This window comes from Chelonoidis abingdonii, chromosome 19 (assembly GCF_003597395.2).
Source record: "Chelonoidis abingdonii isolate Lonesome George chromosome 19, CheloAbing_2.0, whole genome shotgun sequence".
In the NCBI taxonomy this organism is placed as follows: Eukaryota; Metazoa; Chordata; order Testudines; family Testudinidae; genus Chelonoidis; species Chelonoidis abingdonii.
The window spans coordinates 17,597,601-17,613,296 of NC_133787.1; the positions used below are offsets into that span (position 1 = coordinate 17,597,601).

Below are 15,696 nucleotides of genomic sequence, written 5' to 3' on the forward strand. Positions count from 1 at the left end.
CAAAAAGTGGTCAAACCTTTATTATTCTAATACCAAACTGAAAAATTTAAGTTACAAAAATCAGCATTACTAAAGATTTTAATCTTTCTTCATACGCTAACATAACATTCAGAGACTCCTATTCACAGAATATAATCATCTTCCCCATAATTTAAAACGTGTAGACTAAAGTTGGTAGCTTTAATTACAGCCATCATATGAGAGGGTGGAAAAATACATGAGGCTAATATTCTTTACAAAGGGTAGAGTGGCAAAGAAAACTAGAATTTGACAATTAAGGCTATGCTTTTTCTATACTCTTGTTCTGAAATGTTTATATTACAACTACTATTTGAATTTTGGAGCTTTAAAACACCAAATCAAAATGTTCCCTTTTATATTTGACCATCCAGTTTTGTCTTTCTTTGTATAAGCCTGACTTTTGCCTCTCCCTTCTACATTCCCTCCCTGTGCAAAAAAACCTACCTTTTTAAAAAAACATCTGATTTGTCAAATTTCTCATGACTGCTGCTCTGCCAGAAGAGCATGGTTTTAGAAATTCCAGGAGAGAATGAAGTCAAAAACTAAACTGTTGGGAGAAAAACATTAAGAATCATCTTTGCGTATTTTAAGAATAATTAAGAGGCCATAATTTCCAGTGGGGACTCACCCTACTCTCCACTAGCATGTACACAATTTTGAAGGTGTGAATAGGTATTAGTACAGGGGTGGGCAGACTTTTTGGCCTTGAGGATCACATTAGGTGGTGGAAATTGTATGGCAGCCATGAATGCTCATGAAATTGGGGGTAGGGTGAGGCCAGAAATGAAGTTCAGGGTGCAGGAAGGGGATCAGGGCTGGGGCAGATGTGTGAGGGCTCTGGCAGGGGCTACAGGGTTTAGGAGGGTGCTCTGCTGCACTGGGTGGCTTTAAGAACTTAATCCGTATTTTATTCTTAAAGGTAACTCAAACATTTATTATACCTTATGACATTCCCATGAGAGAGAATAAATCATAACCTTTTCAGATGGGGAAAATAGGTTCAGATGTTGAATCTGCTCAACTGTCCCGCCATGCAGTGGCAAAGCCAGGCTTAGAACCTTATGCATAATGTGCTAGATGACACTTCTCATGCAGATACCATTTAACCATTAAAAGGGGGAGAAGTCATGCTTCACAGAAGTGATTATACGTCTTTTCCATTATGCTATATACTCTCCCACAAGTCTTCACTTTTCCTGACCTGATTTGGTCACCTGTCTGTTGTGAAGGAGTAGTTTTGGTGGCATTCACTGAGTGACTATTTGTGCATTTGACTAACTCTGGTTTGCGAAATCTTGTACTTTATTCCACATCTATGAGCACCTCCCCCCCCCACCAAACTCCATTTCATTTACCACAGATGTGTATTAAATTTGTGCTGATTAAGGTGAGAAACTAACTTCTCTCATAGTTAAGGAAGAGATGGGTCTTAAGTCAAATTTTAACCATTGTTCCCCCATAGCTCATGTGAGGGACCTGAAATTTTACCTGTAGGGTGAGGTCCACAAATACATCATATTACGTATTTCCTAGCTTTTTGCATGTTAATGGTTTGGCCTAGAAACTCTTTTTAACACCCCCAGCTGATATTTAAATAAACTACTGACTATTAAGATTAGGCACTTAAAATAAGTCATTGAGCCAAAAATGGACAAAATCGGGAATACAGGACACTGGCAATGGTATCTGAGCACAATGAAAGTGGTTGTGGTGACTCATGCTTTACATTTCTCTTAAATGTAACAACTCAAATTCTAGTATTTTAACAAATGCATTTTTGCAAGGTTTTTAGACAAAAAATTAATGCACTTCAACTTTTTTTTTTTTGCTGGGGAAGTAAGCAGTATTCACTGATAGCTCATCTGAAAAACTAAGTACATTTATTTTAATTACATGAAGTTTAATTTATATAACACTTCTTGCCTAATCACTACAGCTATCATTAAACTCATCTGTATACAGCAGTAACAAAACTAGAGCAAAAGTGTTTAACTGGGTTAGGTGCTTTTGAAAAATATATGCCTAATCTGCACACGCTTGGGTATGCAAGCAGGACTGTGTACTCTCCCCATTAATGCCTGTACATGTTTGATAGAAGGGGCATATATAAAACATGTTTGGTAAAGTTGCAGGTGCACTTTTCTATTATTAATAGTTAAGTAGAACTGGGGTTGAGGCCCCACTGAAAGAAAGGCCTTAATTTTAATTTGCCCTCATCTTTTGTATCACCGTAGATCACATTTTTACCATCTGACAGTTGAGTAAGTGTTTAATGTTGATATACAGGATCTCTCACCCAATCTGCTTAAAGTTTACTATTCAAGTGCTCAAGTCCAGTCTTGATTGAAAATCCCCCATCGAAAGCTGCATTCAGGACTTCATCCAGGCAGCTTGCCGTAACAAAATTCAAGTCCTGCCGCACATTCATTGCAATCTCTTCAAGGTCTTTTTCATTTCTTTGAGGAATGATAATTCTCTTCAGTCCAGCTCTATGGGCTGCTAGGACTTTGTCCTTAATTCCCCCAACCTATTAAAACCACACAATTTACAAAGAAAAGTTATTTAGTTATGATGCTTTCAGCACAAGAGGCATTTTAAATTAAATATTAAGTGAACAAGACACGATTCCAGATGAACATGCATAATTCATCATAGCACGGACATATTTTTAATGGAATGTTTTTCTCCTAGATCACTTTTTAGGAGAAGATAAATTTGAAAGTGTTGGCAATCATTTTAGCTCATACAGGTAAGGCAAACAGGCATTTATTAGTCTTAAATTGCTAGAATGGGAAATAAAACAGGATTATTGCAAAAGATTTCAGCTGCATAGCTGCAAGAATCTCAAACATGAGATCTCTTACCCTCACTTATATCCTTGCATCCATCAACATAGGAAAAACACTGCTAAACACTTCTCCCCTATGATTCCCATTTTACGGTAACACAAGGCTGGACTCTGCCCTGCTGGACCCTCCAGCCTTTGTCTGTTCTTTTCTATACATGGTAAAGCCCTGTGTATCTTAGTAGCATTAACAATGGAAAGAAAGGCTACTGTTTGTTCCAGGTGCATCAGCCTCCCTCTACAGCTTACTTAGGGCTTGTCTAAATGACAAGTTAGTCTGCACCATGTAGACAAGCCCTTTATTTTAAAAATTATCCTTGTACAAAAGCAAACAAACCTGCCCCAAAATGCTCATGCAGACAGCTATGCCTTTCAAGCAGTTGAAAATATGTACTGTAGCATATCCAAAATATAGCCAAGCATCCACTATCGCTATAACTGTGAATCTCTACACTTAGGGACAAAATATGTAGCCTCTCTATATGTTTAATGCAGTTTGTTCACAGAATCCAAAGAGGGATCATTCTGATTCACTCACAGGTTACTAGATTAAAATCTATACAACTACTTCCATCACAGTATGAAATCCTACAGCTGTAGAGCCATGAAATAACATCCACGTAAGCAGGATAAGAATCACCATTTATTGAAAAAGGGACCAATTAATGTTTAAATTAGATGCAAGAGCATGGTGTACTTTCTTGGTTCATGAAAACAAACTAATTAGCACAGCAGAATGGAGAAATCTTGGATGGGATTTTCAAGAGCACCAGACTCTGAGAAGCACATATCACAAGATTGTTGTGCTGCTATGTCACTTTGGCATGTGGTGTTGAAAATCCTTTTTGTATATGACTGTTTAACAGCAGCACTCCCTTTTTTAATGTCTCCTGTCTGGAGCTGTATAAACCTCATCATTTCACCTCTATTCCCACCTGCACAATTTACACAGATAGACACTTTACCATCCAAAGTAAGCAAGTTTTAGGATTAATGCAAAACTAACTTTGCTCAGAGGCCTGTTTTCCTATGGAAATGCATATATGTACATGTCCCCAACAAAGAACCAGGTTTATACTTGAGTCTGTAATGAAATGTAAAAGATGTGAATTATGAATTCAGTTTTCTTTTGGTTACAGGTATTTCATAGTTCTCTCCCTCACCTCACTCCTCCAACCTGTTTATGGCAACTAGATTCATGTTTAAAGCAATCTGGAAAAAAAAAATTAACATCCAAATCAAGATGCTTTCACATGGTTTTACATCCTATATTTTACAGAAAAGCAACCAGCTAAAAAGTCCCAGAAGCTAAAACTGAAAAATCCACTAAAAAGCAAGTCAGAAGAAGATAAAGAAAATTCCAAGTTCCATCAGTAAAGCACCATTCTAAAAACTGAACTTTCACAAGCCCTGTTCATCCTCTAAGAATGTTGATCAATAAGTGGTGGACAACCTGTGGCCCACCTGTAGTCCATCAGGGTAATTTGCTGGCAGGCCACCAGACAGTTTGTTTACATTTGCATGGCCACCCACAGCTTCCAGTGGCCATAGTTCACTGTGGGAAGTGATGTGGGCTGCAGGGACATGGTTGCTCCCCACTGATCTATAACGTACATCTGTGGTGCACTCTCCTTTTGGTGGCATGTAGAATACATACTACATACACCCCTAGCACAGGTATAAATAACAGCATCGCACTGCTTAGGCAAGTAGATGCATCAGAACCTTCTGCTATGTACTCTACCACCTAAGCAGTGCCTCCCCTGTCTACACTGCTATTTTAGGCAGTATTGTGTCCCACTGCAGGGTCCTTTCCTCACCACAGAGAGCAACTGGAGCCTTTACCCATCCCAAGGAAAGACACTGGCAGTTCTCCAGAGTCTCCCCTCTGGTTGAACTGCTGTAGTGCACCATGGCAAGGGGAGAGTGGATCATAATGCACAATCATTTGTGTCTCCTTGAGCAGCCAAAGTCAAACCAATCCAAAAGGAAATATTTAGATCTGGTTTAACAAACTGAAAGGAAATGTGATTTAGGAATGTCAACTATCAAAACTAGGAGAGCTAATATCTTTTATTGGACCAACTTTCATTAGCCAAAGAGACAAGATTTTTGAGCTTACACACAGCTCTTCTTCAGGTCTGGGAAGGGAAGAAGAGCTCTGTGTAAGCTCATCTTTCTCTATCAGAAGTTGGTCCAATAAAAGATATTACCTCGCCCACCTTGTCTTTCTAATTTCCTGGGACCAAGACAGCTACACTGACACTACAAACTGTCAGAATTGTCAATATTTTGACAAACCAAACTAGAATTTTTCAGAACTTTCTATTCTGTGAAAAGTTCAGATATTTTTACTTTGTCCTAATTCAGAAAGAAAACAAGTGTCAAAATATCAATGTCCTGCATGACAGAAATTTCAATTTTAGACCAACTCTAGTGATGCGTGATCTAGTATCTTGTAACTGCTAGGAGACATTTTCACAGATTACAGTGATGCCCTTATTGAGCAACGAAAGTTTATTTGTAAGTGTTCTCTCTCTCAAATTCTACCACCAAGCTACTCATGCTATTCGGTGAGAAGAAACATTAGCCACTTTTTTCCTCTGTAAATGACAAAGTCTGATCTTTAGAAAGTTACTGCTCAGTACAAAGAAGCACCACAAATACTATAATAATATCAAGAGAAGGTACAGTTCAAACTATCATTCTGAAGTGAAGGTTAGCCATTGTTAGCCAAAACTGAAATTAACTCAAGTTTCTCCTGAAAATGTAACTTTGCCATTATAGTCAAACGTCTTTGACAATCACCTCATTTAGCAAGGAAGGTGACATAAAAACAGTGCAATACATAGATTACCATTCTAAACACACTACAGCATAAGTATTTAAAAAAAATCTTGTAAGTCATAGGTCTGATGTCAAACAAGTTCATGTGCATGTAATCTTAGGAATTTGTATATACAGTTAATGTATGCAATTGTCTGTCTTTCATAACTGCAGACATAAAAATTTGACAAATAGCTTTTCTGAAATGCTCAAAATTTGTTAGGTGAAGTTGTTACTGGAATTAAGAAGTCAGATTGTCAGCTTCTGTAAATTGAGGTGGGTCTGTTGATGTCAATGAGTCACTTTTAACTTACAGCAGTTAAGGATGAGGCACTAAAGAGCATTCCTTGGATACAAATCAATGGGTTTTAAACGGCCATTCTTTGCTTAGGAAAAAGTTAAAAAAATAAAAGCAGCAGAGAATCCTGTGGCACCTTATAGACTAACAGACGTTTTGGAGCATGAGCTTTCATGGGTGAATACCCACTTCGTCACATGCATCTGACGAAGTGGATATTCACCCATGAAAGCTCATGCTCCAAAACGTCTGTTAGTCTATAAGGTGCCACAGGATTCTCTGCTGCTTTGACAGATCCAGACTAACACGGCTACCCCTCTGGTACTTAAAAAATAAAGTATTCCAGATGGGAAAGTGAACACACAGAATGGACTTAGGCTGGCAATCTTATAAATCCTAAACTAATGCAAGTCCTTGAGAAGGAGACAGGAAAGAGATTCCTTTTGCTACGGTGAAGCAGAGTTAAGAAAGTGTAAAATTAGTATTTTTAATACCAAACATAATCCTGCTTTTCACACAATAAAAACAGGGTCCCGTCTTGCTAACTCTCACTATCTGCCATAAGGCATCCTACTATGTGAAGTCCTTTTGAATTCAATGGAATGCTCATGTGAGTGTCAGCAGGATTCTGGACTCTCAAGAATCAGTTTTCAGAAAAGATGGTGTCATTTCTCAAACAGTTAACAGGGGCATGTGTTTGCAGTCTGCACTTAACGATGACCTGGCCAAAAAAACAGTTATGCTGTGCCAGATGTCTCATGTTATTTAAGATACAACAATCCTATTCAATTTGGTAATCTGTTTTAAGCCTACTGTGATGACATACCTGAATTACTGCAACACTCTTGAGTGCGAGCCTTGACAAATGCAGTCATATCCACTCAGAATGGTGCTATAAAGATCGTTCTCCTAGCCTGTCACATCTCCAACAAACATAAGTGGCTTGTCTTCACTTTCAAAGCCCTTCACAACATGTCCCCATCCTATTACCTCTTCTGAGATGTCAACTCCTAATTCTGATCAGCCCATGATGCCAGCTTCCATTGCCTACTTGTTTTCTGCTGCCCTTCATGCTTGGAGGTGCTCTCCCTAAATAGCTACAAATTACTCCACTCATTATCCTCATTCAGATCCCTCTAGCTCTCTGATGCCTACAAAACATAACCATGATTAGGCTGTTTGTGTGCTGAGACTACAACCTCTCATGCTAACCCATATTGCCTCATTATTTCCTTGAATTCCCATCCGTCTGTCCGTATCCACCTGTTTTTTGTCTTATCATTAGATTGTAAGATCTTTGGAGCAGAAAATGTCTTTTTGTTCTGTTGGTACAGTGGGGACTACAGCTCCAAAGTGCTATGACAATACCAAAAAAAAAAAAAAAGAGAAAGAAAAACCACACAATGGATGTTTCTGCACTGCCTTCCTAATGGCATGGTTTAAGGTCGTTTTTAAATTGTGGAAAATACTGTTCTCACGTTGAGCGGTACAGATCTAACACTAAATTACAGCCAACTTACCTTCATTCTTTACACATAGTTGCTATAATTATGTTCATAAAGAGCTTAGGGCTTGACTAAAGCAAGATTTCATCTACACTCTACTCAACACTATGGGGGAAGAAAATATCTGTGGTTTAGGTTGAACTTCTGCCCATACCCATAGCACATCTGTGATGCCTGCATATGCTAATTGTACAAATCAACTGTATGCTGTTATCACCGGAGTCTAATCCTCTCTCCATGGACTACAATAAAAAAAAATATCCTGTCAATACCAATAAGTTGATTTTTTTTTCCAGGAACTAATGCTTTTTAATTTGCAACACACATGTAGGAAATGTAAATGGATAGTATGAATTTTAGGAATTATTAGAAAAGGAAATTTGTACTTGTAAAAATAATAAATTGAAGTTATCTGTTCCACTGAAAATATCACCCATATACTAACAGCTTTTGCATGCAAACTGCATAAACTCAAGTAACTTTCATAGTATACATCTGGATGTGAATTAGGACTTTTCTATGCATCTGTACTAATGATACTGAAAGACAATTCAAGCCTGTCCAGGAATGAACTGTAGCAAGATTACAAGGTTTACACCTGAGTAAGTAGCTCTGAAGAAAATTACTAATTCATCTTACAGAGGGGGCATTAAGAGAAAAAACCCACAGTGCTATCTTAATATAGGTTAACTTTTCCAAATGAGACTTACAGGAAGAACAAGGCCTCTTAGTGTAATTTCTCCAGTCATTGCTACATCTGAACGCACCAGCCGCCCACTGAAAAGTGAGGCAAGACAGGTTACTATGGTAACTCCAGCAGATGGTCCATCTTTTGTGACGGCTCCAGCTGGGAAGTGCAGATGGATGTCGGTGTTGTCAAGGAGATCAAAACTTCCAGAAGCTTAAAGAAAAGAGAATGGTTTTGAATGTGGAAAATTCAAACCTGTGTTATTCCTGGTCTTTGTTCTAAAAAGGCCAGTGGAGAACTAGAATTCTTAGCAAATGCATTATTTGAAAACAGTACACTTAAAAATGGAGAGAAAAAAAATCCAATGAACACACTACATTGCCCCACTAAAATCTAAACTTTTCTAGGCCAAAGGTAGCTTGTTATAAATATTAAACAGGATAAAAATCTATAATAAAAAAAAAAACACTGGGTATTTTAAGGCCTAAAAACTTATTACAATCTCTTAAAACATTTAAGTAGAAATAAATATGCTGAATCCATGAGCCTTCATCAAACATTTTGAGTTAAAGGCTGATTTTCTATATAAAGAATTAATCGGGGTAAAATATCTAACTTTGAGGTCAAGCATTAGAAATTGCATAATAGGCCATATACCATAGTAAGGGCTTGATCCTCTGGGCTACCAAGGGGCTGTGCTATTGGGTTCAAGAGACTGGTAAAGTCATCACAGCCCGTGGGACCTGGCCTCTGACTCTGGGCGACGCACTCATGCATTTCATCAGGATCATCCACTGAGCCTATGTGGATGGTCTTAACCTTCTATTTTATAGCTTGTCCCTACCTGAGCGCTGATTGGCTTAGTTCACAATATAAAATAAAGTCACTAGCAAAGCACCTGGAACCAGAGTTTGTTGAAGTGCAAAACCAGCTTTTGACAGCAATAGCCTCTTCTGCAGGCACAAAAAGAATATTTTCTTCATTTATGCAAAGTTGAGAAATGAATTGGAAGTTGAAAAAGTAGGAAAATCACTTCTTCACTTCCAAGTCAATAAAAACGAGGGAGGGCGTGATATCTGCTAGTTTTAGATGTTTGAAGGACAGCCTCAATAACTTAGAAGACTGTTTCATTTTTAAGAGACATAGGCAAGTAGGAACTCCAGCTCCAGTCACTTTCATTAAGGCATACTTGAACATTTTCCCAGGCTGACCTGAAATAATCAGTTTAATTCACTGACTAAAGTAATCCCTCTATTTAATAATAAATCATTTAGCTGTAGATGTGGACCACCTTTTGAGAAGAGAAATTTGTGTGTCCAAGACATCTAAGGTTGTTTTGTTTAATAAAAATAAATTATGTCCTGTTCTGTGTTTAATTAAATTCCAATTGCCATTCTAATTCAGCGCAACACAAACCATGAGCAAAAAGTTAATTATTTAGTACATAAGAAATATATCATTCACCATTTTCTAATATACTAAAATTGTACAATTAATAAGAATCTGAAAACTTTAAGCTATAAAAGTGCTTAAAATAAATGTATAGTTATAGCATATCCTCTTAGCTAGCAAAAAAATGTACCAAATCTAGTGTAAAGGCTCTACTTAGCTGTAAATCAACATTTGAATGGTTATAACAACTAATGAGAAAAAGCACCTTGTTTTAGAAAATGATGAAGAACAAATAGAAACATTTATTAAAATCGATTTAAATTGAGACATTTCACTTGGTAATTTAAATTGCCTTCATATAAGTCAATCCACCCTGATACTAAATTCCTAGACAAAAAAATATAAACAGTTCTACTTACTTACAAAAATTTTAAAATGTTTAGAAGTCAGGAAATTCAGAGTGTTGGTTAAAACTCAAATATTTAAAAGTCAGGAAATGAGAACATGGAATCAGTAAAGGTCTAATAATTTCTGGAACTAGTTATAGGTTCAAAATAAACCTTAACTGTAATCTGTACCCCAACCACCATCTTTCAACTATGGACCAGAGACTTCACAACTCCAGCGAAAATGACTTGTGTACCTGTAAACTAATCTCACCCTTAATGAAGAACTGAATGAAGTCTACATCTTCCTCTTGCCCTTCTCACATGGGACACAGAACACATCTCTTATTATCACATAGAACTCTGCTTCTATTTACCACTCTACCTGATACACCCTCTAAAGATTATATGTTGTAGCCAAGCCAGAAATTGTTCATTTGGTCCTTGGATGCTCTGCTGAAACTACCAACAGGAGGTCCGAGACTCCTGTTTATTGTGTTGGCTTTTACTATTTGGCTACTCGGCTCCCCAGAACAACAGATCACCAAACCATGCTGCAGTCTTCTAGAACTTTTGATTTTCTTGATTAAATCAAACTAGATTTAAACCTTATTTTCAAACTGAAGTCTTTTTTCAGGCTATTGATGGATAAAAGATGCTTGTGCTTCACAGTTTAATAGTTCTAGTACAACTCCAACAGATAAAAGCCAGTGAAAAAGTCTGTGCCTACAAGGCTTATTAAACAAAGTTTTAAAAAAAACCTACTTTTTATAGAAATGGTTTCATTATTTTACAGAACAAAAAGTGTTATTTCTGAAAAATAAACACAGCTCGGAGGTATTTAACTCTCAAACACCATAGCACAGGGTTGCTAACAAAGAACTAGAAAGCAAGTAGTTCAACAATGAAAAGCAAATTAGAAATTTAGAATAGAATTTTAAACATCTGAAGTTGCCTTAAATAAGACAGCCCACTTAATAACAAAATAGAACACTGAGTTGAATCCTCAGCTGTAACCAGAACTGGCTAATCAGCAGCAGGCACAGGAGGAACCACAAATAACCAATTTGTGGCTGGTTTTTTTTGGCTGGTCTCATTTTCTGCATAGTGTAGAGGAGCCTATTTCTCCTTTAAGGTAAATATAATTGTTCTAATGTGTCTTAGATAATCAATTAAATAAGACAACTTTTCATGTAAATCAGCAACCTATTCATTATTATAGTTCATTATTGAAGAATATGATGGTACATTTTGGGTCATCACAGAAACATCATAAGCCTTGCATAGGAATTAAAACAATTGCTTATATACATCTCTTTGGTGAGAGATTACAACAGGTATTCATCTCTATGTTGCATTAGGCTCACACCAGCATTCTTGTTTTGTGTTTTTCACATACCATTAGTTAGCTGGTATTTCTTTGCATTGCTACGCAGCCAGCTAATTGCAAGATGTGCTGACTCCTTCATGACATCCCCCAGCTGTCCAGTTAGAGTAAGCTGACCTTCTCCATCCATTTGGCTGGCTTCTACAAACATAATCTCACCTCCTAAAGGAGTCCAAGCCAAGCCTATGGCTACTCCTGGCTGATTCAAACGTTCAGATACCTAAGAGAAAACAACTCAGAGTAGAACACAATTTTTAAGAAAGAGAACAACTCAGCAAGGCTTTGAAAATATTTTTAAACTCTTAACATTCACAACTTAAAAGTTAAAACTCTTAGAATAAACTAATTTGCTAGGGCAGGGATTTTACTGATGCCTTCAAAGCAACTACTAAGTTTAAGGCAGAAAGACTAAAGGCAAGTCTCCAACCTCATATTTAATTCCACCCTGCAATAATTTTCCCCAAATGCGAAAATATGTTACAGCATTAGGGCACGTCAATGGATGCACTAGCTCTCATCTATGGCATGCAGCTGGGCAACAGGTGCTGATTCAGAGGCCACTTAAATCAATGGGAGTTTTTCCTTTGCCTTTAATGGACTCTGGATTAGGCCTATTCTGCAAATACTTGGTCCAATTTTTAAACGAGTTCACTTTGACCGTGCTCACCCCTCTAGTGTCTGCTTTTTATGCCTCTTCTACCATGAGAGCTTTACCTACATGAACAGTTGTGAAAAACCAAATTTTAAGCTTGAACATTGCCCTAAGGTTTATTTCAAACAAGGTTTTCAATAGAAATATTTGCAATTTATGCTGCATTATATTGGGAACAGGAACTACATCATGAGATGCCTACCAAACATCACTCACTGCAAACCTTTGTAAAGCATTTCAAACAAATAATACATTGGAAAAAACTGCAATCTGCTAGAGGACAATGTGTGAACAGAGAAGATACAAAATTAATTGACTCAATTATTCATCACAAATGGTTTGCCCAATTCTACTAAAGAACAAGGCCTTGTCCCTTAGGAAGTATCATGTGCCTACTTCTACGTGGCTAGGACCTACTGAACTGAAAGATTGTATACACCTCCCTGGGCGACACAGCCACTTTGGAAAACAGCCTGAGGTAGAGCTATGTGAGAGAGAGAAGGGGGCAGATGACAGGATGTTCTCGGTGAGGGCCCCTCTGGTTTGGAATTCCCCCTCCCCATCAGTCTGAAACAGTCCTACCGTATCAACCTTCAGAGCCTGCTGCAAGGATTATTGTTTTTACTGAGCTGTGAGGGGTGGAAGGACTGTGGCAGAAGATTATAAAGATCTCCATTCGGTTTTCAGCTCCCAGGTTATTGTATATTTATTGCTGAGCAAAAAGGGGATACTGGAATAGTCTGTGTGTATAATCTGCATCAAGCAAAGGAAAGAGCAAAAGAAAAGTGCTCCTTTATATGGAATGAGTGTATAAATCTAAGGCCATGTCTACATGTACAGTGCTGCAGCGCATCTGGTGAAGATGCTCTTTACTCCACCTTCGTGAACGGCAGAAGCTAGGTTGGCAGAAGAAGCCTTCCCACCAACATAGCACTGTGCACATGGGCACTATGTCGGTGTAACATATGTAGCTCAGCGGGGTGGTTTATTCACACCCCTGAGACACATAAGTTATGCCAACATAGGCTGTAGTGCAGACATAGCCTAAAGAAATACAAATAAATGAAGGTGGCATATGAGTTTCCTTTCCATTTTAATATTTTGCCCCCCTTATAGAATGGCAGAGATTGAAAATCATTTGAGTCAGGGCTCTGAAAAGGTGGATTATTAACTAAATGCTTTAGACAACAGTTTCATTCACAGGGGCAGAAGAGAAGTACCTAAACAGGCTTTTTGTGGCAGGGAGTAACATGAGTACACCACCTGCGATAGCATGGATGCAACATTTCTACCTGTCCTCCAGTTACATCTTCCTCTTCAAACATCAATACAATGCGTGGAAGAGCATCCACTGTATGGGTCACATAACTGTGCTACTCTAAAATCAAGGTTTTATAGCAAAACGTTATTTGTAAAAGTTTGCACACTAGCTATCCTCTTCCTTCTGCCTTCCTCTGCAAAAAATCCCTATTAGGCCATCAAATACTTAAGGCAAAAGCATCTTCTCAGCTGCAGAGTGGTAGAATGAGTTTCTTTGGAATGCTAACTCTCTACACAGCGTAGATTATTGTTAACCTAACTGTTTTCTTAGGTCTGCTATCCTGCAAGTGTTACCACTACCGAAGATAAACGACATCGAAAATGTAAAGCACTGCATATGGTAATTGTGAGAGACCACTATGTCTGCACCAAACTGTCAACTCCATTTTGTCTTGTGTCTTCCACTGTGTGTGCTAACTGCAAATTTGTATTCTGTGTTGTAAAAGCAGCCTGGTCTTGATGAGGCCAGCCTATTCTAGACACTGGTCCTGCCCAGAAAGAGTGAAACACACCCTGAAGATGACTTTCAATGAGACAGCCATCAAGGCCCATCAACACTGTTTCTCAACTACTGACCCATCCACAAGACAAGACCAATGAACTGTCTACAAAGAAGCCTGGCTGGGGGGAGAGGCTGGAGTACCTCAGCCTTGGCACATGGCCAAAGGGATCTAATGTTTTATTTAAGGAGAATGCTCCCTGTGAAAGGGGGTCATCCACAACTACATGCCAGAAGACTGAGAGCTAGGAACAGTTAGCACATGGGATTCAGCAGTTGGGTCTACTAGACTGGTCTCCCTCCAGTGCCAGACTGGGCCAGGTTGTGACACTAAGGCTATGTTTACAGACTTCTGCTGGTATTACCTGTTGGTCATGAGTGAGCAGAGGTGTGATCCATGATCAACAGCTCTGCTGACAGAAGCCTGTGATTTAGATGCAGCCACACTGGCAAAATGGCACTTTTACTGGCACTACTGTTTTCCTTCGTGAGGGTTTTTTTACTATTTCCGTATAAAGTGCAGCTATGCTGGTATTCTTGGATAACTAAAACGCCTAGTGTAGGCATAGCCTAAGTATTCTAGTCCTTCTTCACATGCCTCCTATAAACAGCCTCTCAGGTACCTCACAGCTCAAACGCAGACCTACCTTTCTCCAGTCCTGCATGAACAACATGGTTTTGATCAGTTTGAGATAAGCATAAGGAAGGGTGTGTTGTACTCCTGTTTATTTTATTGATCAAGGCTCCTCCTACTAAATGGACATCCAAACACAATTAACAACGCAATATTCAGGCAGTAATCCATCCCATCACCAAACTATAATAAAAACTGAGAATGCAAAAGTTTCTTAATGTTTGGCTTTCATAAGTTCCCCTTCCTGTCTAACAACAACAAAACAACTTCCTTTCTGCAGTTAAAATGAGTGAACAACTGTTCACTCTACAGCTGGTGCCAGTGATTACTGGCCAAAAGGATATTCATGAAAGAAACGCAGACAGACGCTGCTGCAATCGATGCAGCAGGTGTCGATTTAGTGTGTCTAGTGAAGACCTGCTAAATTGACAGCACAGTGCTCGCCGGTTGACTCCAGTACTCCAGCCCTCTGAGAAGAGTAAGATAAGCTGACTGGAGAGTATCTCCCATCAATGCAGCGCAGTGAAGACACCGGGGTAAGTTCATGTAGCTGGAGTAGCGTAACTTAGGTCAACCTATCCCGGTAGAGAATACGAGCCCAAAGGCAGCTGATTCTCGCACTCTCTCTCTCTCTCAGAGGAACTGTTCTGCTTTCAAGCCTAGCCAGCTTAGTCATGTGCAGGCACACACTTATCATATGTGTAAGGCAACAAAATCCATTTGCAGCTATTATCCCCTCACAAAAGGAAACAAACTCTACACACTCCTTTTCAGTACTCTGACATTTTTGATTTTGAGTTCCATGCTTTAGCTGTGCTGCAAGGCGCTTAGTACCACACTACACTTGACCCATAGTCCAGTGTGATTTTCTTAATATTTACTTTATTTTTCAGTTTGATGGCTCAGATGTGAAAGCTGTACCTGTGCTACCTGAGACTGGCTCCTGAATTATATCCTGCTTGCTATGGATTGCTGCTCCTTAGTTGGAGGGGAGGGGCAGGATGCAATGTCAGTGCCTTTGGACTCAGGCACAACATTAAGCTGTTTGCATTTATTCACAGGTCAAGCGATTTAGTTAGAATTTTTTTTTAAAAGAACATTGATTTCCCTTATATGGCATTCTTAAAACCATCTAGGGTCATTTAATCTTCTAAAAATTCTACAAGACCTGTAGCCTAATAGAAGCCACAATGACCAATCCCTGGAATTTGCTTTAGCTATAGTATGTGTTTTTCTCATCACA

At 38.6% G+C, this 15,696-nt stretch overlaps 1 protein-coding gene across 1 annotated transcript in view; it reads right to left on the reverse strand.

Annotated features, from left to right (window-relative positions):
- Positions 1-1,881: 1,881 nt before the first annotated feature.
- Positions 1,882-15,696, reverse strand: part of LONP2 (lon peptidase 2, peroxisomal) — an 89,701-nt gene continuing 75,886 nt past the window's right edge. The window contains exons 13-15 of the mRNA XM_032787063.2: positions 11,361-11,568; positions 8,206-8,396; positions 1,882-2,548 (exon numbers count right to left, since the gene is read on the reverse strand). Of these exons, the coding sequence (XP_032642954.1) occupies positions 2,327-2,548; positions 8,206-8,396; positions 11,361-11,568 (621 nt within the window). The 3' untranslated portion in view covers positions 1,882-2,326. The remainder of the gene's footprint in view (positions 2,549-8,205; positions 8,397-11,360; positions 11,569-15,696) is intronic.